The 23,662-nt window shown below is 29.1% G+C and overlaps 4 protein-coding genes and 1 pseudogene across 8 annotated transcripts in view; 3 read left to right on the top strand and 2 right to left on the bottom strand.

Annotated features, from left to right (window-relative positions):
• The first annotated feature begins 90 nt into the window (after nt 1-90).
• LOC145945853 (S-adenosylmethionine mitochondrial carrier protein homolog) lies at nt 91-2,503 on the top strand. The gene is made up of 6 exons (XM_083055055.1): nt 91-569; nt 997-1,153; nt 1,238-1,347; nt 1,592-1,832; nt 1,943-2,081; nt 2,228-2,503. Exons 1-6 carry the CDS (start codon nt 504-506, stop codon nt 2,352-2,354), a joined length of 840 nt encoding a protein of 279 aa, XP_082911181.1. The 5' UTR covers nt 91-503; the 3' UTR covers nt 2,355-2,503.
• Nucleotides 2,504-3,200: 697 nt separating this feature from the next.
• Hsdl2 (Hydroxysteroid dehydrogenase like 2) lies at nt 3,201-6,071 on the bottom strand. Its single transcript, XM_083055054.1, has 7 exons — nt 5,780-6,071; nt 5,371-5,534; nt 5,004-5,217; nt 4,637-4,842; nt 4,010-4,207; nt 3,465-3,791; nt 3,201-3,348 (listed from the first exon to the last, which is right to left on the bottom strand). The coding sequence occupies exons 1-7, from the start codon at nt 5,791-5,793 to the stop codon at nt 3,236-3,238; spliced, it is 1,236 nt and encodes a 411-aa protein (XP_082911180.1). The 5' UTR covers nt 5,794-6,071; the 3' UTR covers nt 3,201-3,235.
• A 667-nt stretch (nt 6,072-6,738) lies between these two features.
• LOC145945854 (cyclin-dependent kinases regulatory subunit) lies at nt 6,739-13,153 on the bottom strand. Of its 4 annotated transcripts, XR_014426929.1 has the most exons (6): nt 13,059-13,153; nt 12,057-12,168; nt 11,611-11,738; nt 11,351-11,497; nt 8,902-9,075; nt 6,739-7,106 (listed from the first exon to the last, which is right to left on the bottom strand). XR_014426929.1 is itself a non-coding variant. In XM_083055056.1 (5 exons), exons 2-4 carry the CDS (start codon nt 12,113-12,115, stop codon nt 11,400-11,402), a joined length of 285 nt encoding a protein of 94 aa, XP_082911182.1. In that variant the 5' UTR covers nt 12,116-12,168; nt 13,059-13,153; the 3' UTR covers nt 9,437-9,748; nt 11,351-11,399. The 4 variants fall into 4 exon arrangements, 3 of the variants coding, with proteins under 3 accessions (XP_082911182.1, XP_082911183.1, XP_082911184.1); XM_083055056.1 differs by lacking the exons at nt 6,739-7,106; nt 8,902-9,075 and adding an exon at nt 9,437-9,748; XM_083055057.1 differs by lacking the exons at nt 6,739-7,106; nt 8,902-9,075 and adding an exon at nt 9,437-9,748 and having other exon boundaries at nt 12,057-12,121; nt 13,059-13,144.
• On the top strand, nt 9,190-10,650 carry LOC145945855 (uncharacterized; annotated as a pseudogene). Its single transcript, XR_014426930.1, has 2 exons — nt 9,190-9,768; nt 10,162-10,650. The product of XR_014426930.1 is annotated as an uncharacterized LOC145945855 (transcript).
• A 291-nt stretch (nt 13,154-13,444) lies between the features above and the next one.
• The window catches only part of Rat1 (5'-3' exoribonuclease 2 Rat1), a 32,530-nt gene continuing 22,312 nt past the window's right edge, over nt 13,445-23,662 (top strand). Inside the window, exons 1-15 of the mRNA XM_083055410.1 lie at nt 13,445-13,672; nt 15,067-15,194; nt 15,261-15,372; nt 15,453-15,626; nt 15,937-16,099; nt 16,171-16,631; nt 16,882-17,088; nt 17,333-17,473; nt 17,608-17,762; nt 17,877-18,045; nt 18,114-18,203; nt 18,424-18,580; nt 18,791-19,019; nt 19,461-19,667; nt 20,612-20,691. Of these exons, the coding sequence (XP_082911536.1) occupies nt 13,598-13,672; nt 15,067-15,194; nt 15,261-15,372; nt 15,453-15,626; nt 15,937-16,099; nt 16,171-16,631; nt 16,882-17,088; nt 17,333-17,473; nt 17,608-17,762; nt 17,877-18,045; nt 18,114-18,203; nt 18,424-18,580; nt 18,791-19,019; nt 19,461-19,667; nt 20,612-20,691 (2,548 nt within the window). The 5' untranslated portion in view covers nt 13,445-13,597. The remainder of the gene's footprint in view (nt 13,673-15,066; nt 15,195-15,260; nt 15,373-15,452; nt 15,627-15,936; nt 16,100-16,170; nt 16,632-16,881; nt 17,089-17,332; nt 17,474-17,607; nt 17,763-17,876; nt 18,046-18,113; nt 18,204-18,423; nt 18,581-18,790; nt 19,020-19,460; nt 19,668-20,611; nt 20,692-23,662) is intronic.

The following is a 23,662-nucleotide window of genomic DNA, read 5'->3' as shown; positions in this document are numbered from 1 at the left end:
CAGAAATCGTAAATAAACATTCTTCATAATTTTAGCTGGTTTATATTACAAGAAAGTACAATAAGGAAATTTATAATCAGTGTTGTGAGATAAACCGAATGTAATTTCAATAAAGTATGAATAAAAAATTTTCTATTAATCGCTCATATATATTGAAAATTGAAAACTTACCGCGCATGTTCAAATAGTATGAATTCTATTTATGTGAGCACGTTTTGACAGTTTTCCTAACCTCATTATTGTTGTTAAAATATGTATATAGATTCATCATATAAGAATATATTATCTACGCTACGACAAATACACAAGTACTTACGTTTAGTTCTCTGCCATCAGCCATATAAGCTACATATTATGTATATAGATTATAAATTCGTCATATACACACACGCATGACAAAGTAATTTTTTCACACAATTTGTACAATCCAGTCAATTAATTGCATCAGCACATTAATAATTATATGAAAGTTGTGTTTTGCCGAATTTGCACGCAAAAACAAAATGATGAAAAGCGAAGGAAAAACAGAAGGAACGAGCGTGCGGAATATTTTTATTACTTCGCTTATTGTGAGTAAAATATTGCATTTGTACAATATATTTTTATCACACGTGTGTTGTAACATTCGCAAATAATATATTAAATGAGTCTGTCACATATAAATACAACGAATACACTGAAAGTAAAAAAACTAATTAAAGCTGTTATAATTTTTTATAAGCTGTTATAATTCAGTCGCTGATTCATTAATATTTATTTGTCCTATTTGAATTGTAAGAATGTCAAGTATCTTCTGTTAAATAATGATAGAGATAACTGATGACAATGTCAAATTCTCTAACTTTTTAAAAAATATTTCTAGCTTTTGATTCTGATACTGAAATTTGTGTCACATAATCTTTTTATTTTCTTTATACATTGCGACTAATGCAAAATGTTAATAATAAAGAAAGAAAGTTGTGTGCTTGTACATTTATATAATACTTGTTTGCTTAGGCAGGAGGTGCTGCGGGAACATTTGTGGATGTTGCATTATTTCCGCTAGATACATTGAAAACTCGATTGCAGAGTGTCCAAGGATTTTTAAAGGCTGGAGGTTTTACAGGTCTTTATAAAGGAATCTATCCAGTCATAGTTGGTTCAGCACCAACAGGTATGTGTGTGCAATGTCAAGTTTAAAATTTATGTACATAGTTTTAGATAACATATACATTTCTCTCTCTCTCTCATATTTTAGCGGCGTTATTCTTTTTAACATATGAAGAAATTAAAACTATAATGCAACCAAAGATTTCTGCAAAGTACTGTACGGTACTTCACATGGGAGCAGCAACATTAGGAGAAATGGTAAGAAATGGTTTTATACTAAAAATAATTATATATTATCTCCCCTTTATTAATAATTAAAAAGACTGAAAAGAAAAAGAATTAATACAGCTATACAATTTGATATTCAAAATGCTATAATAGTTATTTAATATAGCCTTATATATTGTGTTTACTTAAAGATTAATTAATTTGTTGTAAAATGAGAACTTTTTAAAATTATATATATATATATATATATTAATCACTTTAATTATATGCAAAGGTAGCATGTTTAATACGAGTTCCAGTGGAAGTTACAAAGCAAAGAAAACAGGCACTGATACATGACAAGAAATCACTTGGTCTTAAGTTATTGTACCGTGGATATTGGAGTACAGTATTACGAGATACGCCTTTTAGTATTGTACAATTTCCATTATGGGAATATTTGAAGAAGACCTATAGTTTTCACATCAAGAGAGAAATATATCCAATAGAAAGTGCAATTTGCGGTGCAATTTCAGGTGTTTATTTTATATTATTAATAGGAGTAAGATAATAAATTATATTATTAATTATATTATTGTATACAAACAGATTATTGTGTCTAATCTGTGTACATGTGTAATTTTAGGAAGCATCTCCGCGGCTGTTACGACTCCAATGGACGTTGCAAAAACGAGGATAATGCTCGCTAACAGAACAATGCTTTCATCACAACTGTCAATATTAAATATACTTAATGAAATATATATAGAAAATGGTTTTCGTGGGTAAGTATTTCTCAATGATCTTTTTTTCTATAATAAAAAAATTGACACTAAATATTTCTTATTTGTTGAAAATATTCTTGGTAATATCTTTGTAAAGTAAGATACATTAAATAAAGGCTATAATATTAAAGCATTTAATATTATAGCCTATTTGCCGGACTCGGACCAAGAATAGCGTGGATCACATTGGGAGGTTTTATATTTTTTGGAGTTTATGAAGAAGCAAAAGTACTTACAAACAATATTTTAAATGCTAAAATAATAACTGTATGATTTCATCTAGTCTTAAAAAAATTACATTTACATTTAAATGTGAATTACTGGGTATATATTGTTATAATAAATAATAAATTGTTAAAATATCAAATATAAAGTTTATTTTTTTAAATGTACAACATTATATCTAATTTTCCTGCACTGATAACAATATATTTAATATAATTCTCATTTATATGAATATATAACTTATAAAAGTACAATTTTATATTATTTATATATATATTTTTTTGTTTTTGTAAAATATTATTTGCTATGAATTACAAAATTTTTCTGAAATACAAAAATGCTTTGTTTCATAGAAACAATCAAACAATTCAACCAGAAATACTAATACTAATGTAGTAAGTATTAATTTATAGCAATTTGCACTTACAGTTTTTGTATTTATTTGCATTTCTCTAAACAATTATTAACCTCAATTTGGAATCGATATTTCTTTGATAAAAATATTGAAATAACAATAGTTTTCAATTGAAATTAAAATGCAGGATTTAAGCGTTTGATATTTTAACAAATTTTGATGATTTAAGGACAAAATTTTAAACTTTATTTTATACAAAACTTTCTCACAAGATTTTATTAAAAATTGGTTAAGATTAATATCTCGAATTGAGCACTTATAAAAGTAAAGTAAGGAAATTTTTATTAAAGAAATATTGATGCCAAAATTAGGCAAATAAGTTTTAGTCAAAGATGCAATTGTGTTAACATATGCTTCCCTTAGTTTTATGGAAGATAAAAATTGCACATGTGATGCGCATATATAAAATGCATATTTTAATATCTTTTAAAAAATTATTGAAATATCTATATTATCATATACAAAAATATAAAATGTGATATTCTTCAACAACATTATATCATATATTTCAATTTCACAATTTAGCTTTCAAATTACCCATTAATTTTTCCAATTTCATTGCTTTCTGCAGATTTCCACTAATGTTTAACTTGCCTGTCATAAATGCTGCAGTTGGCTTTAGTTTACCTGTCGATAAAACAAGTTCAAAAGATTTATATTAATTATATTAACAATATATCACATGTACAGTGAACATATGAATATACATATACAAAAAAAAAAAAAAAAGAATCCATATGTACCTGAAAACATGGCAAAGAAATTCTCTGAATCCATTGTAAGTATTGCATCTGCTGGTTGATTTGGTTCTCCTTTTCCAGTTGCACCTTTTCCATTTTTTAGATCTAGAAACCACACACCAGCTTCTTTTCCTTTTACATTAAATTGATATATTGCACCAGTTTTGTTTACTAGATCGTTACTTAAATGTTCATTAATTGCAATAAATATACGTTCCACTTTTGCCACTTCATTATTATTTATTTTGTCAGAATTTTGTTTCTTATCTTCGGAATCCAAACTATTGTTATCATCCAAGAAGAAATCTATCATTAACTTGTCCTTGTTTGCTAAAGAAAAAAAATTACGAATACGTTTATTGCAAAAGCAATTATTAAATAATTTATAATACTTAGTAATTTTTATATATCTGTTTTTATAAAGATTTTATATGTAGGAAATAATTTGAATACAAAATAATATGAAAACTTCATCAAATATTATTTATAATCATGATAACCTATTAATTTTTGTGTTATTTATAAAGTATGGAAAAAAATAATGATACCTGGATTACATGCATAATTTGTAAAATCATTAAAGCCTTCGTTTTTTAATATGTTTTCGTCAATCAGAAACTGGCCAGTAATAGATTTGCTATCTTTACAAAGCAAGGCATAAACAGCATCTGCCATAATTTCTGGTTTTCGACACATATTACTCGAATCCGAACCTGATAACATGTCCATCGCAGCAGTATGTATAGCTGAGAAAATAAGATAATACAAATAAATTGTCCAATATATTTTCCAATACATGTAATGCATGCAGAGTTAGAATTATAAAAATTGTCGATTCAAGTCGATTAAAAATCAATTCATTATCTTTTTTTTTATAGAATCGACTTTTTTTCAACTACATTAAACACTCTATGTAACTTTAGAAAAAAAAAGAAAAGTCTGTAGAAAACACAATTAAAATAACTAAATTTAAATTCTTTTTCACGCGACAGATAAGTTCAAGATAAGTTTAGACAAGAAGCAATTTATCATATTTTAATTGATTTGATATCACTGTATTTTCTACATTTGAAATAATATGTTGATAATATTCGCCTAACACATTATTTACAATGATAAATATTATAATTATTTCCTTGTTAGTCATGCTTAATGAGAGTACAATATCAACATACCTGTTTTTGGCCAAACAGCATTAACTGCAATGCCTTCAGGTTTAAATTCTTCCGCCATACCAAGAACACACATAGACATTCCATATTTGGCCATTGTATATGCAACGTTATTTTGAAACCAAATTGGTTTCATATTTAATGGCGGACTTATGTTGACAATGTGCGGATTTGTGCTTTTTTTCAGATATGGTATACAAACTTTCGACCTAGAACAATTTTATTGCAACGTGAATTATAGAACGCGCGATAACTTTAATATGTTTTTCGTTTTTGTTTTATTTAACTATTGAAACTATTTTTTATATATATATATAAACAATTACAAGCTTGAACATCAAGAATATCATGATATAACTAAAAAACCTACACAAGAAAAGTTCCTCTAGTATTAATATTATTCATCAAGTCATATCTTTTCATATTGGTTGCAAGGGTACCCGTTAAAGAAATAGCACTCGCATTGTTCACTACAACATCTATACCGCCAAACTTTGCGACAGCATTTTCCACTGCATCAATTACTTGCGCTTCATCGCGCACATCCACAATGCAAGGTAAAGCTTTACCACCAGCTGCTTCAACTAAAAAATATATTTTCTATATAAATTTTTAATCTTAAAAATTGTTATATAACGCATATTTAACTGAAATTTATTATACGAATATAAAATAAAAATAAAATAAGATTTATAGGAATCTGACAATCTATTGAAAAATTAATAACAGATAATTACTTTCGCTAGCTGCTGTGTAAATGGTACCCGGTAGCTTTGGATGCGGCTGAGCAGTTTTTGCAGCTATAACAATATTTGCACCATCTTTCGCTGCTTTCAATGCTATACTTTTTCCAATACCTCGTGAAGCTCCTGTAATAAAAATAGTGCGACCGGCCAATTTCCTGCATCAAATATATATTGGTAAAAATCAATATCATTTTTTTCTAATTTTACAAATACATATATATATATTTATACACATAACACATATAATAAAGCTTGTAGATATATACATTACATATTTAGATTTATATATATATAATTATCGCCCAATATTAAAATTTAAAAATCCAAATCATATAATTATAACAATGATGGATATGTTACATATACATCTGTATATTCATGATTATAAAATTACACTTACCCTGTATTAATCATTTTTTTCTGTGTTTTTACAATATGTTAACGTTGTATTAAATGTAGGTTGTGGCACTCGAAAAGTATATACGTGGACTTGTCTACGACAAGAGTTAAAATTGAGTGTTGCTAAATCCAAATTTATAAATTAAAAACTGAGAAATATATCATCAAATGTCTCCTATCTGACACTTTGACAATTCAATCTCTATTTCACAGATGATATAATGGAGTTCAAGTTCAAAGTACATCCGACTAATTACTCGCAAATGTGTTTATCAACACTCCGTCAGAAAGAGAACAATCATTCTTGATGCAGGTAATACTAGATGCTTTGCATTGACCAATCAGGATAAAGAATGCTTGACTCATTTGGATTGATCAATCAAACGCTTCGAAGTATCTGTAGCGTCTTCTTGACCGCACCAGTATCACGTCAATACGTCACTTAGAATCGATATTGTAATCGATATTATAATCGATATTATCGAAAATTAAAAATTTGAACTTTAAATATTCAGAATATTCCATATTCCATACAATATATCGCTGTTTATTTAGTAATATGAGGAAAGTAAAAGGACATTCCACTTGATGGACTATTAATTGATAATATATTTTCTTTATAGAAAGATATAAAACTCGAATCTAGGTCATAAAATTTCATCTTATTAATATAAAATTTGTCTTGCAACTCAGTTATGTAATATTGGGAAACTCTTCATTTTTTATATAATTTATTTGAATATTCATAATATATTATTCTTTTAAACAAAAAATCATATAACTGATTTGCAATGAATCAAACCAGTTTTTCGAGGTATTTTTATAAATTACAGTAATATACAATCATTAAATTCAGCAGAAAGAGTTAAAAAAAAAAGTTATATTAGAATGTGTTAATTAATCAACTTTTTGCTCTTACAGATTATTTATACGAAACTCAAGAAATAGGAAATAGGAAATGGACTGTATTAAAACATTAAAAAAAAGATATTTTAAAAATAATGTATAGCTAGAAATTTTGCCAAAAAGATACTCATTTTTTGACAAGAAATACATAGTACCAGTCTGTATAAGAATACTTCGGAATAATTGATAAAGGTTTATTACTTGCTCAAAGCACCGATATCCCCTATTGAGAGACAGGAATCATTATACCTATATTGAAGAAGCTTTGTCGAGTGTACAAATAACGCAGTCGAGGCATGACATAGCCATTTATTATCCGTAGAGATCACGGAATATTTCATGCTTTTAATTTCCCATGATTATCCGCAATTCGTGGTTTGTTGTAATTATCTTCGTCGCTCGCAAATTGTCTCTACGAAATGCTGAAAACACAATACGAAGAATCAATCAATATGCAGATCGCGTGCGTTTCTCTGAGGACGAAATGACACAAATAATCGAGCAAGGACAATAATAATGGATTGATAGGAGAGAAGCATGCGAACCATTATAATAGCTTTTCCGTTAGCGATATCGGAGATATGCATATACAGTAATAGGGATGATAGTAGTGGTAAAAGAATAAAAATAGTCATCTAGTTATCCTTCTTACAACGTCCTTTTCTTACGCAATCTATCGATTATTTCTTAATATGCATTTTGTAGGTATAGGGAGACAAAAAGTACGAACGGAAACAAGTTTGCTTGCAAGTTACGAAGAATTTTAAGACGTTAGGCAGCGACTCGATTAGAACGATGGCTGTTGTGCATTTCGTTGCGGTTTTACGGTTCGCCGACACGTGTATTTTGTAATATCTAATTTTATCGTCGTCAAATTGCTCTTATTTAAATAGAGAATAATTTATTATTTTAATTACAAATATCGAATATATTTTTCGTAATTTTTGATTATTATTATAAGTGATATCGCAAAATCGTAAGTATATCTTGCGCTGATTTTTTTTTAGTGAAATCTAAACAATTATTAATACTACGTTTTTAATTTTCTCACTCATAAATTAGATTTAAAAGTTTTACATTCTCTTTTAAGTTATTTTATTGTCAATATACTATTGCATCATCATTATTGATCACAATCTTCATTTTTTAGTTTTTATTATATATAAATTGTTATTCATTTTTATTCTTTCTCTCTTCCTTTCTTTCTTCTCCTTCTCTCTGAAATGTGTTGAGAAAGTGTTATATTTTATAATGCACTTTATATTATCACTTATTCTTATAATGAATACTTTTAGATTCTCGATTAATATATATTTGTTAATTGAATGATTTTAATACTTGAACAGATATCATAGGGGTATCAAGACGATATGGTATATCATTCGAAAAAACAATCAGCAACACGAGTAAAGCAGACCTCCCTTATTATACGAAATACACTTTTAGTAAACGAAGCAACTGTTCATGTAAAAAATGGGAATTACAATAAAGCTATATTTCTGTATAATCAAGTAAGTTTCACAAATATATATTTATAAACTGTCTAACTAACTTTCTACTAACTTTTAATCAACTATAGTAAAATATCGAAATATAGGAAAATATCGAAAATAAGCTTGTAAAATAAGCTTTATAAAAAATAAATATAAAATAAAAGCGATTTATTAAAATAAATCATTATATTATATAAACATTTGTGTATGTATTTAAAAATTTGAAGAATGTTTTTAAAGAATGCTTGGCGAAATTAAAGGCATTATTGCATGCTTAAATATAGTATTTAAATGTTAAGTGATGATATTATACTGAACATAACATAATTTATACATATGTTTTTAATATTTCTGAATGCAGAAGAAAAAAAGAAAGAGAGAAAACAGTACAAAATTATAATACATAAACAATACGTGTATTAAAACTATGTATATGTTATACATTTTCATTATTTATATTGTGCGGTTTTACATCTATTAATGATATAATATAATTTAATACTTTTACTTTTTATTTATATAGAGAGCTATATATAGAGATCTATACACATATTTTTTCATGTTTCATGTAATCGCGAATTATAAAATTTGTCCTTTGTAAACTTTCTGTAGTAAAATACATTAAAAATGATATAAGATATATATTTAGAAGTTGAAGATAAAGAGAGGAAAAACAAAAGGTGCAAGAAATTCAACTACAATGAGGAAATCTATAGATATTTACCATATTTGTGATTTATTGTCGGTGTTGTTACCCGTCTCTAAGGAAACGAGCTTCCTATTTGGGGAGGTGTCGACATCCACACATATTTTGGCACGTAGGACTGTAGGACAAATAGCTATTGTTCCTTTAAGCAAGGAACCTCTCTTTGTTTTCTACAGTTACGTGAAAAGAAACCTACGAAAAAAGAAAGAGAATGAGTATACCTCTAAATTAGACTCATTGCAATATAATATTCTAATCCGTAATCGAATAAAATATCCGTAAAATCCTCATCAACGAGTGTTGAAAATGAGCGACGATAGCAAAGATGCAGCGAACACGGTTGAGCATCACGTCAAGGGCATCCTGAATCCTATGTTGCATCATCACGATTTGTTACAAAGTTACGTGCGAACAGAGGTGGACATTGGCTCTGACTCGAAACAGGATGCTGAAGAATTCGTAGAACCGACCAAGGAAGCGCATTCGAGCAAATATTCGACGAAGGCGAACGGTAACGAGAACAACGACAGTCGTAAGAACAATCTTCGCTACGAGGGTAGAAAAGAAAGGAATGACAAGACGAAAAAGGAGAGGTCCGACATCACCGTTGAGGATATGAGAATTCAGAAGTCGAGAAGGAAGAAGTGACGCCAGTATGACGGCGACAGTCGTCGGCAGGAAGAGATATATACTGATAAAGATCGGGCCGCTGCCGTGAACATGGGTACCACGGACATAAAGCAGTCCCTGAAGATGAAGCAACGTCAAGATCGCAGCAGAAATCTGCAAATCCCAGAGGAGACCGAGCCCGGAGCGTTGTTGACGCTTGGTCTGCGTGAAATGCGCTTCGGTGACTTCAACGTCGCTGTAAATTGCATTAATAAGGTTCATTTGTACGCTTCATCGTACGATTTTCTCAATTTATTTTCTAACGCGTAATCAAAGCGAGTGATTTATGTCTTTCATCTACATATATTTAATCGCGTGCGCTGAATATTCATGCGAATAAACGTAACCTCCTATATAGTCAGATATAATTAAATCGATTATAATAATTTATACATCATGAAATAAAGTTGACTTAGCAAATAATAAAAAGTAAATAAAACTTAATAAATAATGATAAATAAGAATCATATTTCTATTTAACATCTTTCATTTAACATTGTCTCTCTCTCTTTCTTTCTCTCTTCTTCATCTCTGTAATAATTTCATCAAAATTTTATAATTCCACGCAATAATGAGATGTTAGAATAATGTAAGAATTTACTTTGACAGGCATTGGATTTGAATCCCAATGACAAGAACGCTTTAATAGCGCGAAGCAAATGTCATCTTTTATTGGGTGATCCACGAAAGGCGCTGGACGACGCTGAGGCAGCTTTACGATTGAATCCTAAAGATTCTAGTAACGCTAAAGCGATGTACTGCAAGGCGGAGGCTCTCTATCATCTCGGCGATTTTGAAATGAGTTTGATGTATTATTATCGTGGAATGAAGATTCGTCCAGAATTCGACCAATTTCGTCTAGGTGTTCAAAAAGCAAGAGACGCGATACAGAACGTATTACGTAAGAATTGATACGCATGCTTATTAACGAGATAACTTAAAAGAGTATAATCGATTTAACTATATCTAATTATATGGAAAATATGTTTATTCGCACGCATATGCAGTGCACGTTAGCGTGCGAATAATATATGTAAATGAAAAACATTATATTTGTTTTAATTATGTGTTACATAATTGATAAGATCGGATAAACAAGCAAATAAACTTTAATAATGCAATATTGATGTCATCAAAGTGCATTTATACAACTTTTTAAAACAAATATTGTTTCTATTTCTTTTTAATCAAAAGGATTTATTAGATGAATGTATTTGGATGTAAAAATTGATAATTTACATATTATTTTGATATGCAGATTTATCATATATTAATTGTCGTAAGATAATATCTTAATAGGATAATTAATAAAATAATCTGTACTTATCAGATCATTAAATATATATTATTATAATTTTATAATTAGTTCTAATAAAATTTATTTGACAGTTTAGATCCTCTCTTATCTCAATTATATTCATTATATTGTGCAACAAAATATGAATATTGTATTTAATTCTAATTTGCATATTTTGTTTAAAAAATTTTAATGTGTAAATTGTACAAAAATTGAGAACGCAAATATTGTTATATATATAATTATATATATGTCGAATTATGAGCATTATTTTGAATATAATAAAATATAATTTTCCCTAAATATATCTGTTATTTAAGTTAAATTGTAAATGAGAATTAAATTGTGTTGCTTTTTTTTTACTTCAAATATGAAATATATAGATAGAAGCAATAAAACAAAAAAAAAATTTCATTTTTATGCTAATAATAATCTTTAATATACATTTATATAAATATAGTAAATTATAAATCAATATATATATATATATATATATCTTACTTGTTATATTCATGTATCATAATCTCACATTTAAATCGTTATTCCAAATTCAATTACATTCCATGCACGCATGTTCTCTCTGTGAAATAGTGCATCTAGATGTTAGAAGATCAGTCCTCAATCTGCGAAATAATAAAACATGTGGTTCTGGAAAAGAAAAATATATCTTGTGTTTTATATAAATATTTATATAAATATTAAAATTTTTTGTAATTTTTTTAAATTAAAATTCATGCATTTTTTTATTTGTTAAATTATACCTGGTCCATGCATCATATAATGAACCCATCCAGGACTTTGTTGGACTCCTAAATTTCTCCATTCCGTTTCTGTCATAAGATGAGTCTTTGGTACATGTCTGGCAAGATCAATTGGCAATATGACATGCCTATAAATAATTGAAAATCTAAATTAAATAACCTAATTCAATTTATGTTAAATTTAATGAAATAAGGGGTTTTGAATTATAGTATTCCTAAATTTTCAAATTAATTTAAGAATACTATATGTATTATGAAATAGATATATGCGCTATAATTAATTATAGCAAATATATTTTCTTAGATATTTAAAAAAAAAAAAAACATTTATGTTTTGATTATATGAAAAAAATTTCCATTTTTAAATAATCATTTTGTTTACCTTTTTAAATCTTATCTTCTGTATATTATTCATTAGATATATTTAATTTATAATTCAAGTTTACCTATATTCGTATTTATCATCGCAGTACTTTTCAGAATATTGAATTTGATCTACTGGCATCTTCTCCTGTTTTAAAGTGGAATAATTAAGCCAATTATCTCAAAATAGATAATCTAAAAAAAAACCAAGAAAATACTCATAAGAAAATAATATTATTTAATTCTAAATATTTTAAATAATAAACATTTAAAATATCATCCATATACAAAGCTGGTTTATGACATATTTTAACTGTTTTAGTGACTAAGAGAAGAGTTCAATTGTGATAGACCGTCATTAAATTGATGTAAATTAAGATAAAAAATTGATCTAAAGGAAAAAATTACAGGTAATTATGCAGAATATAAAAAGATTTTTATAAGATTAAATTTTTATAACACAGTGTCTTTAAAACTAAATGTTTTATTTTAGTTAAGTAATAAATTTATATATTTTCATAACAGAACATATTAATAATGAAAGTAAATAAAAATTAAATAAATAATTATAAATTAAATTAATATATATGCATAAGTATTTCTCATCTAATTTCAATGATATATTTTACTTTTAATAAAATAAAAATTTCTATAATTTCATGAAAAGATTATAACATTGTTATGAAAAACACCTTAACATTTGTAACGAATACATACACGTTCAAAATTTGAACATAAAATATAAATAAAATATTGATTACAATTTCGTGCATGTTATATATTTGTGATCGAAATAAAAGATTTTCTAACCTAAAATGTATTTTTTGTTTTAACAGGTATCACGGAAACAAGCGATAACAGCAATGTTTTGTACAAACCGATGAAAAAGAAATATTTTATGTTATTCCAATAATATGTAAAAAACGTGTCAATATATATAAAAAATAATAGCGACACAAAAAATAATTGTAGAGATACAAACATTGGAATATCCCATTCGTAAATGAAAATAAAGTTTATACGTTTAAAATTTGAAGAGAAAAATGATTTTGAATATTTTTATCAAAATATTCATATATCCTTACGTATAAGCTGGAGATAAATTCTAAATCCAAGATGTTCTTTTATCCTAAATTCCAGTTGTTGATTCTCCTCTTTGATCCGCGAACCGCCAAAAACGTAATGCCAACTTCGCTGATAAATAATTCATCAATTGATAGACAGGGGAATTGTGTATAGGGAATTTCTAGAGTCTTTCTCTAGAAATTCCCTATACACAATTTTCTAGAGAAAGGCTCTAGAAATTCCTTATACACAATTTTCTAGAGAAAGACTCTAGAAATTCCCTATGCACAATTTTCTTGAGAAAGACTAGAAATTCCCTATTCAATAGCCAATCGCTACGTTGGACATTTTTTTGTCGTACGAATGTATATCTCATCACATCTCGTGTTCTATGGTCGAAGCAATCCTGTGGCTGCGTCTGTAGGTTAGACACCTACATATTGATACTGTTGATATAAATAATAATGTATTATTTTATAATTTCACGTTAGTGCTAGTGACTGTGAGATTAAACAAATTTTGATATCACTTTGTTGCGTGAGTAACTTTCAAAGGAAAGATGGGTGTACCAGCATTTTTTCGTTGGTTAAGTCGAAAGTATCCCTCCGTAATTGTCGAGTGCATCGAGCAAAAGGTAGGTTAGATTATTTAATAGTCTCTTTATATTTGCGTTTCGTATTTATATTTCGACATTATTATGTTTATGTTATATCTTGTGAGATTTTTGGTTGTTTGAGTAAAAAGTACTATATTACATTTATAAGTAAGGGATAGAACTTTTCTTTACGAAATGATTCTCGTTGCACGAATAAACGCAACATTTTGAGGAAAAAAATGAGGATTTTGTATTATTCATAAAACTCTAAATTATTATGTGAGACAGGATTATGTATTAGATTATCTCATTTTAAAATATGTGGATTTAAGTATATTTATAATTTTATACAATTATAAGAGCAATATATATGAAGCTGAGAAATTATGTAATTTTGTTTTGTAAAAATATTCTTGCTTCTTTTATTTTGAAGATTTTCAATTATTATAAAGATAGAAGACTTTCCTTATTATTGGCCGGTATTCATAGTCCGTTCTTATTTCAAGACCGTCTTAAGTAATGTCTTAAGATGCAAATACGGCTCTGTGATTGGTTAATCTTAAGATTGTACATCTTAAGATTGTACTTAAGACAGTCTTAAATATAAGAACCGACTATGAATACCGGCCATTGAATCGTATGCTATCATACATATATGTTATCTATGACTATGCGTGCTTATAATACAAATTTTTGTTTTATGAAGGTTTTTTTTTTTAGTATACAATGACAACTGTATATTTTCTGTGTTTTTAATGCTATATTTGTTTTTCAAATAATATTTTGTCATCTAGCAAATATTTAAGATGTGCCATCTTCTCAGATTTTTTTAGTTAAAGAAATGATAGAGAATATTTCTTGCTTTTCATAATTTAAAAGAATTGTCTATATATAGTTGTCTATATAAGGTGTTCCTTAAGTCGCTAGACATTGGAAACACGTATTTTATTTTAAAAATGAAAAAAGATTGTATGATCATAAAAACTTTTTCTTTCCAAATTGTAAATGTCTGTATGAAGAATCTCTGATAAGATTAGAAATATTAAATATTTCAATTTCTTAATATCAATTGCAATATCAATATCAGTAATAAACAATAACAGTACATATATTGATAAGTTAACAGCTTAATATTGTATCATATAATAATAAATCTGTATATTGGAGCAAATACAAGTATCAATTTATTTGAATTAAAAAGAAAAGCAATATCTATCTTATCAAATCTCTGTGACATTTCTATACATTCTCATAACTTTTCATCGCTGATAAATGACATGTATAATATGAATGTACAAAGGATGTATTTATAGATTTGTAGTCTTTTTATCTTTATAAGATACACTACTTGACAATCTATTTCCACCATATATAGTTCAATCTTTTTTTCCTATGTAAATATATTATAATTAAAATTTTGTGGATATTTCTAGACAATAAACGCAGATGGAGTATGTGTCCCTGTAAATTCTGCCGATCCAAATCCAAATGGAGTGGAATTTGATAATTTGTACCTTGATATGAATGGCATAATACATCCTTGTACGCATCCGGAGGATAAGTGAGTAAACGAGATCTTGCAAATATCTATAAGTTAGCTATGTGATCTTTTATTTCTACAAAACAGGCCAGCACCGAAAGATGAGGACGAAATGATGGAGGCTATTTTTGAATGTATTGACAGATTGTTTCGCATTGTCAGACCAAGAAAGCTGCTTTATATGGCAATTGATGGAGTTGTAAGTATTTTTGTATATAAGATATAAGAGAAAAAAAAGAACCAAAAATTAACTACAATATGCAATGTATTGTCACCCAGGCGCCCAGAGCTAAAATGAATCAACAAAGATCTCGACGATTTCGGGCATCGAAAGAAACATCAGAGAAAATTAATGAAATACAGAGAATACGATCTGAATTAGCCCTTAAAGGGGCGCCTTTGCCTCCTGAAAAATCGAAGGAAGAGCATTTTGACAGTAACTGCATCACGCCGGTTTGTAATAATAAAAAAAATATATAAAAAGAAATATGTTTCTATTCGAAATATTTAAATCATTTATTTAACATAAATGTAATATTTGAGAGCTCTAAGTTATAGTTATACTTTTTTTACAATTAAACATTTTTAATTATTTTTTAGTTTCAAATCAAGATTTTATTAATAAAAATTTGTATAAATTTTTTATAAAATTTTATAAAACTTATTTACATAAATTTGTATAAAATTTATAAAAATATTTATAAAACTTATGTGTATTATGTATATTATTTATATATATATCAAAAGCTTTTTATGTTCTCAGGGTACACCGTTTATGGCAAGATTATCAGCATGTTTACATTATTATATTCATGAACGTTCGAATAATGACCCAGGCTGGAGAAATATTAAAGTGATATTAAGTGATGCTAATGTTCCTGGTGAAGGAGAACATAAAATAATGGATTTCATACGGCGACAAAGAGGTAAATTTCTACATTTATGTTATATTTCTATAAGTCACAGAAAACTATGAAACTTTTTATGTATTTTATAGCGCAACCCGATCACGATCCTAACACACAACATGTTTTATGCGGAGCAGACGCTGATTTAATTATGTTGGGTCTCGCTACGCACGAACCTAATTTTACAATTATTCGCGAAGAGTTTAAACCGAATAAGCCAAAACCATGTGATATATGTGGTCAGTTAGGGCATGAAATGCGAGAGTGTACAGGTGCAGAACCAAATCAAAGACAGGAGGAAGCTGTATTTGGATCTGAATGCCAGTTCATATTTGTGCGATTAAATGTTCTCAGAGAATATTTAGAAAGAGAGTTATCTATGCCAAATCTACCATTCAAATATGATTTTGAACGTGCTGTTGATGATTGGGTGTTCATGTGTTTCTTCGTAGGCAATGATTTTCTACCGCATCTCCCTTCTTTAGAAATCAGAGAAGGCGCAATTGACAGACTTGTTGCTTTATATAAAAAAGCAGTGTATAAAACAGGAGTATGTAATATTTTATATTATAATTAAAAACGAAAAAGATTTTAATTAGATTTATCTGTATTCATATATGTATGTGTGTAATTAGTAATTTGATATATATATATATATATATATATATGTATATATATATGCATCTTTTTAAATTTAGTAAATTTGGGGAAATATATTTTTATATATCAAACATTTTAATCTTATGCAAAGGCATCGAAGCATCTTTTACAAAAGGTATATTTTTTTATTATTTGTACAGGGTTTCTTGACAGACAGTGGCGATGTTAATTTGGATCGTGTACAATTAATAATGTCAGACCTTGGTGATGTAGAAGATGAGATCTTCAAAAAAAGGCAGCAAAATGAACTCGCATTCAAGCAACGTGAGAAGGACAAAAAGAGGAGAAACGAAATTATCAGTAACTTTAAGCCAAAATGGATTCCTGCAGGACAATTTGCACCCACTGTAAGATTTCAAATTTATTTTAATACATTTTTTTATATCCTTAACTAGTAATAATTATAATCAATAATTAAGATTTAATTTAATGACTTGCGTAATGAGTCATACAAATAAAGTTTCTAAAAGTTGATTGTTGCATCCAATTGTTGTTACAAAAATTAATAAAACAAGAAGTGTTAAGACTGTAAGAAAAAGTTCTTAGAATATTCTCTTTAAACATTATTGTAATCCGCTGAAATCTTTGCAGGCCCTTGGACAGACGGTGAAACCTATAGAAAATGCACGTTATGAGGCTTATCAAATGCGCATACAGGGTAGGAATTACAATACGAATGCTGCTGAAAGTACAAATGCTAATCATGCCTTAGAGAGCATGTTAACACCCGAGGTAATAATTTTTTTTTTTTACAATGTGACATATGTCTGAAATTTTCAAAAAACGCGTTCTTTAATACATATATTTTATTTACACATATTTGTAACTTTAATATCTTGTTTTAATTTTTATATATTACTATGTAGAATGCAGGCAATAGAGGACAAAAACGTAAAATTGAAGAAGTAAAGGAAGATGATGATGAGCAATCGCACGATGAAGTACGACTTTGGGAAGATGGTTTCAAAGATCGATATTACGAATCTAAATTCGACGTATCTTTCGATAACTTTGCCTTTAGGTAATAATGAATAAGAAGTGTATGGAATAATTTGCCAATTTAATAAGTAAAACTTATTTCGAAGAATTAACACTATGCCACACATAGACATTTATCTTATTTGTTTGTTTCTAGAAATAATGTCGCTTTACAATATGTACGTGGTTTATGTTGGGTCTTACGATATTATTATCAAGGTTGCGCGTCGTGGAGATGGTATTTCCCGTATCATTATGCGCCATTTGCAAGCGATTTTATTAACATCGGTGGTCTCTCTACAGAATTCGAGAAAGACACTATACCAGTAAGTCTTGCAAAATGTGAATGTGTTTGTGCGTATCTACTTCATGATTTAATGATGTTTTGTTGCAGTTTCGTCCATTAGAGCAATTGATGGGTGTATTTCCTGCTGCTAGTAGTAAACATGTACCTGTACCATGGGCAGAATTAATGATCGATCCAGTATGTATAACGATTAGAGGAATGATTAAAAAGCATGATATTAATCTAGTGTTACGATTGAATTAAAAGCCTGGCAAACTATGCGTCACCCTTTGTGTGACTTCAGAGTTTTTCTTTCATATATATATATTAATATATGTGTGTATATATATGTACACACACACACACATACATATATATATAATATATATATATTTTATCATGTATTATTTATTTACAGAAATCTCACATTATCGACTTTTATCCAGAAGATTTTAAAATTGACTTAAATGGGAAGAAATTTGCATGGCAGGGCGTAGCTCTGCTTCCATTTGTTGATGAAAAAAGATTATTCAAAGCTTTGGCGCCACATTATGATAGCTTAACAGAAGCAGAAAGTGAGTGATATAAAAATACATTTCAGTGTAATTTCATTTCAAATAATATCACTTCCAAAAATTAACGTTGATCTGTTACATACAACTATTTGAATCACGAGTTTCGAAGATACTAGTCATACAGAAAGAGAGATCCTATATAAGTGCTGTATTGAAGCTTGTTAGTGTTGTATCGAGCTTGTTAAATTAATATTACATTGTTATTTTCAGAAAAGAGGAACATTCGTGGTGACGACAGACTGTACATTGGTATGGGGAACAGCAATTATAATTTTATAAAAGGTTTATATACGAATCAAGTAGGATTCAATAATGAGGTTGAAATAAGCATAGATGGTATGCGAGGCACTGTACTCTTATCAGAAGATTGTGTGAGTGACGGGGGCACGTTGCCTTCACCTGTGAGGGGTTTGCCAGTTAGGAGTAATAAAGTCTATTGGTTCGTATATTTTTATAAATTTATTTTTATAAATATATTTTTATAAACGAAGATACAAATACAGTAGGACATGAACAGCTAATTCTTTGTTGCATATCTTTACGCTAATGTCATGTCACTCCATGTATTATATTAGATGACGCGCAGTTACAATTAATTAATGTTACGCATTTGACAGCATCACGTGTGCAATTGCATTCGCACAAGAATGCGACGATTGGGTATTAAAAAACTTTGGCGAGATTTTTAATTCAATGCGATTGATCAATCGATGAATTTAAAAATCGCGCCATTTTTCTCTTTCAAAATTTTTTTTAGCCGCCATCTTGTATAACAGTTATCCACATCCTGTTGTAAACTAATAACGTAATTCGTAATTAGTTAACGTAATTATAGTTTTCTGGATAGTTTTCTTTAAAAATATATATTTCTTTCGAACAGTGTCAAATACAAGAATCCGAAATACAGTAGTAATCATATTTTCCTCGCTCGTAAACTGAAAGAGGCTGAAGAACCGCCGCGCGTTTTGAAACCGCAAGACTTTGAGGCTATGAATCGCAATAATGGGAATCAGTGGAAGCCGCAAATCGGTTTCACTCGATCTACGCAATCCGCTTCGTTAGGGCAGGCAGGACATAGAATGCTTGAGTAAGTATCATCATTATTGCAATCAAGTTGTTATATGGCATAAATTTAGTAAACGCCCCGCCCCCCTCTCTCTCTCTCTCTCTCTCTCTCTCTCTCTCTCTCTCTCTCTCTCTCTCTCTCTCTCTCTCTCACCCCTGTATACACAATAGATAAATTTCAGTTTTAATTTCTATATTTATTTTTTGAAATTCTGCAATTATACTTTGTCGGATTACATAATGAAGAATTTTGTTAAGATAAATAAATTAAATCGTTTTCTGTTACGTTATAAAATACAAAATATATTATTGCTTTAATGTTAAAGAAAGATTTGGTACTTTTTTTATAACTAATATAAATAAACATATTTTCACATAAATTTTGAATAACTTATATGAGTTGCAATCATAGAATGCAAAGCATGTCTTTGTGAAGAGTCTATTGTATTGCTACTTTGTTATAATAATGAATAAAATGACTATCGTTATCATGTATTAGGATCTCTTTGGAAAAATTTAGAAATTCTAAAATTCTGAGTATATGCAGATGATTTGATTCTTATAGAGATTGATACAGTTGTCTTGATTATAATAAAAATGAAAATAATAAAAAATTCAAATATTAAATGAAGATACTTTTAAATATTATTTTATGTCGAGATATTAAAGAAAAAGCAAAATAATAGTATAAATAATAAAAGTAAAAAATAAAATTTTATATAAATACTTATACAAAATAACTAAAATAACTAAAAACTAGTATTAATATTTATTATACTTGTATAGATTACATACACATACACATCGATATAGATAAAAAAAATTCTTTTAATTGATTAGCTAATTAGAGCTAATTAGAGGAAAATATTGTGTTTATTTCAATGGAATATACCTTGTTATGCTATTACATTGCTGTAATTGTTAAACAAAGCGAAGCATTCTAACATATAAAATTTATATTTGCAGACATCATACAAATCACAACAGACCACCGGTGTATGCGAATGTTCCTCCACCAGTAAATCTATATCAGTCACAATTTCATGGTAAGTCACTTTATTCTTATACGCATGCACACTGACTCAGGAGTCAGTGATCTAACAGACACGTAAAATTATAAAGAGAAAATGCGACGAGATGAATATAACAATACATTCACATAAATGGCTTTTTATCAATGTAACATTATCATTCCCAATTTTCATTAATTCTTAGAAACATAACTGTAAGTTATGATGCACTGTAGGATCTTTATCGATATGATGCGTTCAATCTAAAAATGCCTAATAAATGCAGTAAAAAAAAATATATCCTCTGAAATATAAATCTGATAAATACAACGCGGTTAGTTTGAGCTATATATTATGAAGACATATTTTATTTGGCCAATTTTACGGCTCGGAAATTGAAAGGGGATGATGTATCGATCGATGACAGGTCGTCGAGACTTTTGGCGTAGGTAGATAGGTACGTAGGTGATACGCGGGACGTGTTTATATGCTGAGAGGGAACTTTGCCGCACGAGTACAGGAAGGGATTGAATTGGAGGGTTGAAGAGAGAGAAAGAGGAAGAGTCAGAGAAGGCTCACGTGTGGCGACCCTAACGAAAGAGCGTTTCGCAATCAGTCAGTCAGTCAATCGTTTTCTAACTGGAACCAGTTTCTCCCACTACTTGTTTCACCCCTTGTTCTCCTCTGACAACACAGACATTAGAAGAATCGCGAAATTAAAGTACGCGCACGCGATTTCTCCGGATTTTTCGCGGAAATTGCGTTGTATATACACTGAGAGAATTTCTTTTAGAATTTACCCTGAAAATCATGATAATTGTGGGACAATATGGTATAGAAAGAATTTTATGAAAATTTTTTGATTAATATTTATCACAATAAAAATAATATCTATCACAATAAAATGTAAAACACGTTTGATTAATTTTACCAAACTGCATAGTAAAATTAATCAAACATATTTTATTGTAATAGATATTATTTTTATTGATAAATATTAATCAGAGAAATTCTCATAAAATTCTTTCCATACCATATTCTCCCGATTACAATGATTTTCAGGGTAAATTCTAAGAGAAAGTTCTCTCTGTGTATTTATATTTACTTCCTCTTTCTTACTTTTCCGTTCTCGGGGGGTGAGGGGGGCCAGTTTCTTCGCGTCGTAGTCACGAAGTGGGTGGTGAGTTCGTCGTTGGATGGACAAACGATGAATCGGCGAGTCAAGGGTGGTGCTGGAGCTTGGCTGCGGAGAGGATGAGGGTGTCGAGGGCGGCGGGGGACCGGATGAGGAGGGGGCGGGACGCGCGTCGAAGGGGGCCCTTCGGTTCCCTGGATTAGCTCCGAGGGTAGTTCGTCACGTAGAGCGTGACTCCGGTCGTTTTGTTGTTTGGCACGTTGTCGACGGTTCCCCGGGTTGCGCCCAATTATAAAACAAACGCGGCGCACTCCATAATTATCCAATTAGCAGACGTGCCCCTACTCTAACCCCGGCACCCACCGCTTCCTCGCCCCTTCTCGGAGCGTCCGTTCTCCTATCTTCGTCGCGTTTCCAGATTCGCGTTCGCTCACCTATAGCTATTGTTAATCCCGGAATACGGGCAGAAACGGGAGAATGTAATTAAAAAGAAACGATCGATTTATTTTATTTCACGGTAATTTATTTATTACTTAAACTGCGAGCGATGATCTCGTGTTTTGTTTAGAAAATCTTACGTTACATGAATAAATTTTTTAAATGGATGGTAAGATAATACGCGCAAATTTCTGAATATTCTATCAAATATTTGAGGAAGTTGTTCATTCTCACTTTGCAAATTTAAAACCATTTGAAAATATATTGCATTTCAGATATTAAACGTTTATGATAAGAAGGAAGGTGTAGAGGAAAAATATTTGGTCCATTTTATTCGTATCTGATCCAGTAATCATCATTATTTTATTTTCATTGTTCAAACTTTAAATTATATTCATTATTTCTAGTAATTATTATTTTATTCAGAATATCATGCGCGTAATTTCTTACGCTTATTTATATCTCATTCTTGTATTCTGTTGTGTCTCGAATCTTATCTATCGATTGTCTTTATGCGCCAGCATAAAAACAAAACGTTATATGGGGTACGATGAATGTGTGTGATTGATTTACCGAGGGGAGTAAATGCCACGCACAGACAAGAGCCAAACCCTCGAGAGAGTAAGTGTCGCGGACACGAAATGGTCTTTCCGTGAAAAACCTAAGAAGCTCGCATTTTCGTCCTCGTAGATTCCTAATTTTATTTTAAAACACAAATTTTATTTTTTAATTCAAAATTAAAAATCGCAAAATTGATGATTTTTAATTATTTCATTCATTTGAAATTTTAATCGCAAATAAGATTTTAATATTTATATCACATCAAACATTTTTAATTCTAGCTTGAGTTTAGAACAAAATTAATATTTTAACAAAATTTATTTATTTTAACATGTTCTATGTGCAGTGGACTATTGTGTATTTTTAACTTAAGTATTATTAAGTTATTTCTATTCTAGATAATTTTATTTATTTGTTTAATGAAGATGCCATTTCAAAAATAATCAAGTTATTATTTCTACTATATTTAGAATTAATGTTTATTCAAAATTTTTACGAACTATTAAAAAATCTTGCTATATCTCATTATTTAATGATGATATAGCTCTTTTTATTTTCGTAATTTATTTATTCTGGCTTGTTCCTGAATATATATAGTAAACAAATTATTATGTTCTCTTCAAAGTGCCCTTGCACGAAAGTTTCTTAAGCTGCGTCGCGCAAATCTAAGCACGCTCACGTCGTGCATTATTAACCCGATATGCGCAACCGTGCGATGTTAGACGTAGATAGACGTTGGCGAATAAACAAATAAACGGTATCTATGTTGGACAAGATGGAATTATGAAAAGGATGAAGGAAGGAGGGAGACGGTCATACTTGGTTCATTCGTTCATCTCCGCGTTCAGATGACAGGTGCAGGGAGCCCTCGTT

This window comes from Prenolepis imparis, unplaced genomic scaffold, assembly GCF_030444845.1.
Source record: "Prenolepis imparis isolate NDT839.2.m4 unplaced genomic scaffold, iyPreImpa1.0 SCAF_15, whole genome shotgun sequence".
NCBI lineage: Eukaryota > Metazoa > Arthropoda > Insecta > Hymenoptera > Formicidae > Prenolepis > Prenolepis imparis.
This window is presented reverse-complemented; position numbering and strand designations above follow the sequence as displayed.

Coding starts and splice junctions, on each gene's coding strand:
- LOC145945853 (XM_083055055.1), top strand. CDS start 504: ATGATGAAAAGCGAAGGAAAAACAGAAGGAACGAGCGTGCGGAATATT. Junction 1,833..1,942: donor AATTTGCGGTGCAATTTCAG/GTGTTTATTTTA, acceptor GTGTAATTTTAG/GAAGCATCTCCGCGGCTGTT. Junction 2,082..2,227: donor ATAGAAAATGGTTTTCGTGG/GTAAGTATTTCT, acceptor TTAATATTATAG/CCTATTTGCCGGACTCGGAC.
- LOC145945854 (XM_083055056.1), bottom strand. CDS start 12,115: ATGCCAGTAGATCAAATTCAATATTCTGAAAAGTACTGCGATGATAAA. Junction 11,739..12,056: donor GATGATAAATACGAATATAG/GTAAACTTGAAT, acceptor AATTATTTATAG/GCATGTCATATTGCCAATTG. Junction 11,498..11,610: donor TTATATGATGCATGGACCAG/GTATAATTTAAC, acceptor TTTCTTTTCCAG/AACCACATGTTTTATTATTT.
- Hsdl2 (XM_083055054.1), bottom strand. Junction 3,792..4,009: donor AAATTATGCATGTAATCCAG/GTATCATTATTT, acceptor TTTTTTCTTTAG/CAAACAAGGACAAGTTAATG. Junction 3,349..3,464: donor TTTCTTTGCCATGTTTTCAG/GTACATATGGAT, acceptor TTTTATCGACAG/GTAAACTAAAGCCAACTGCA.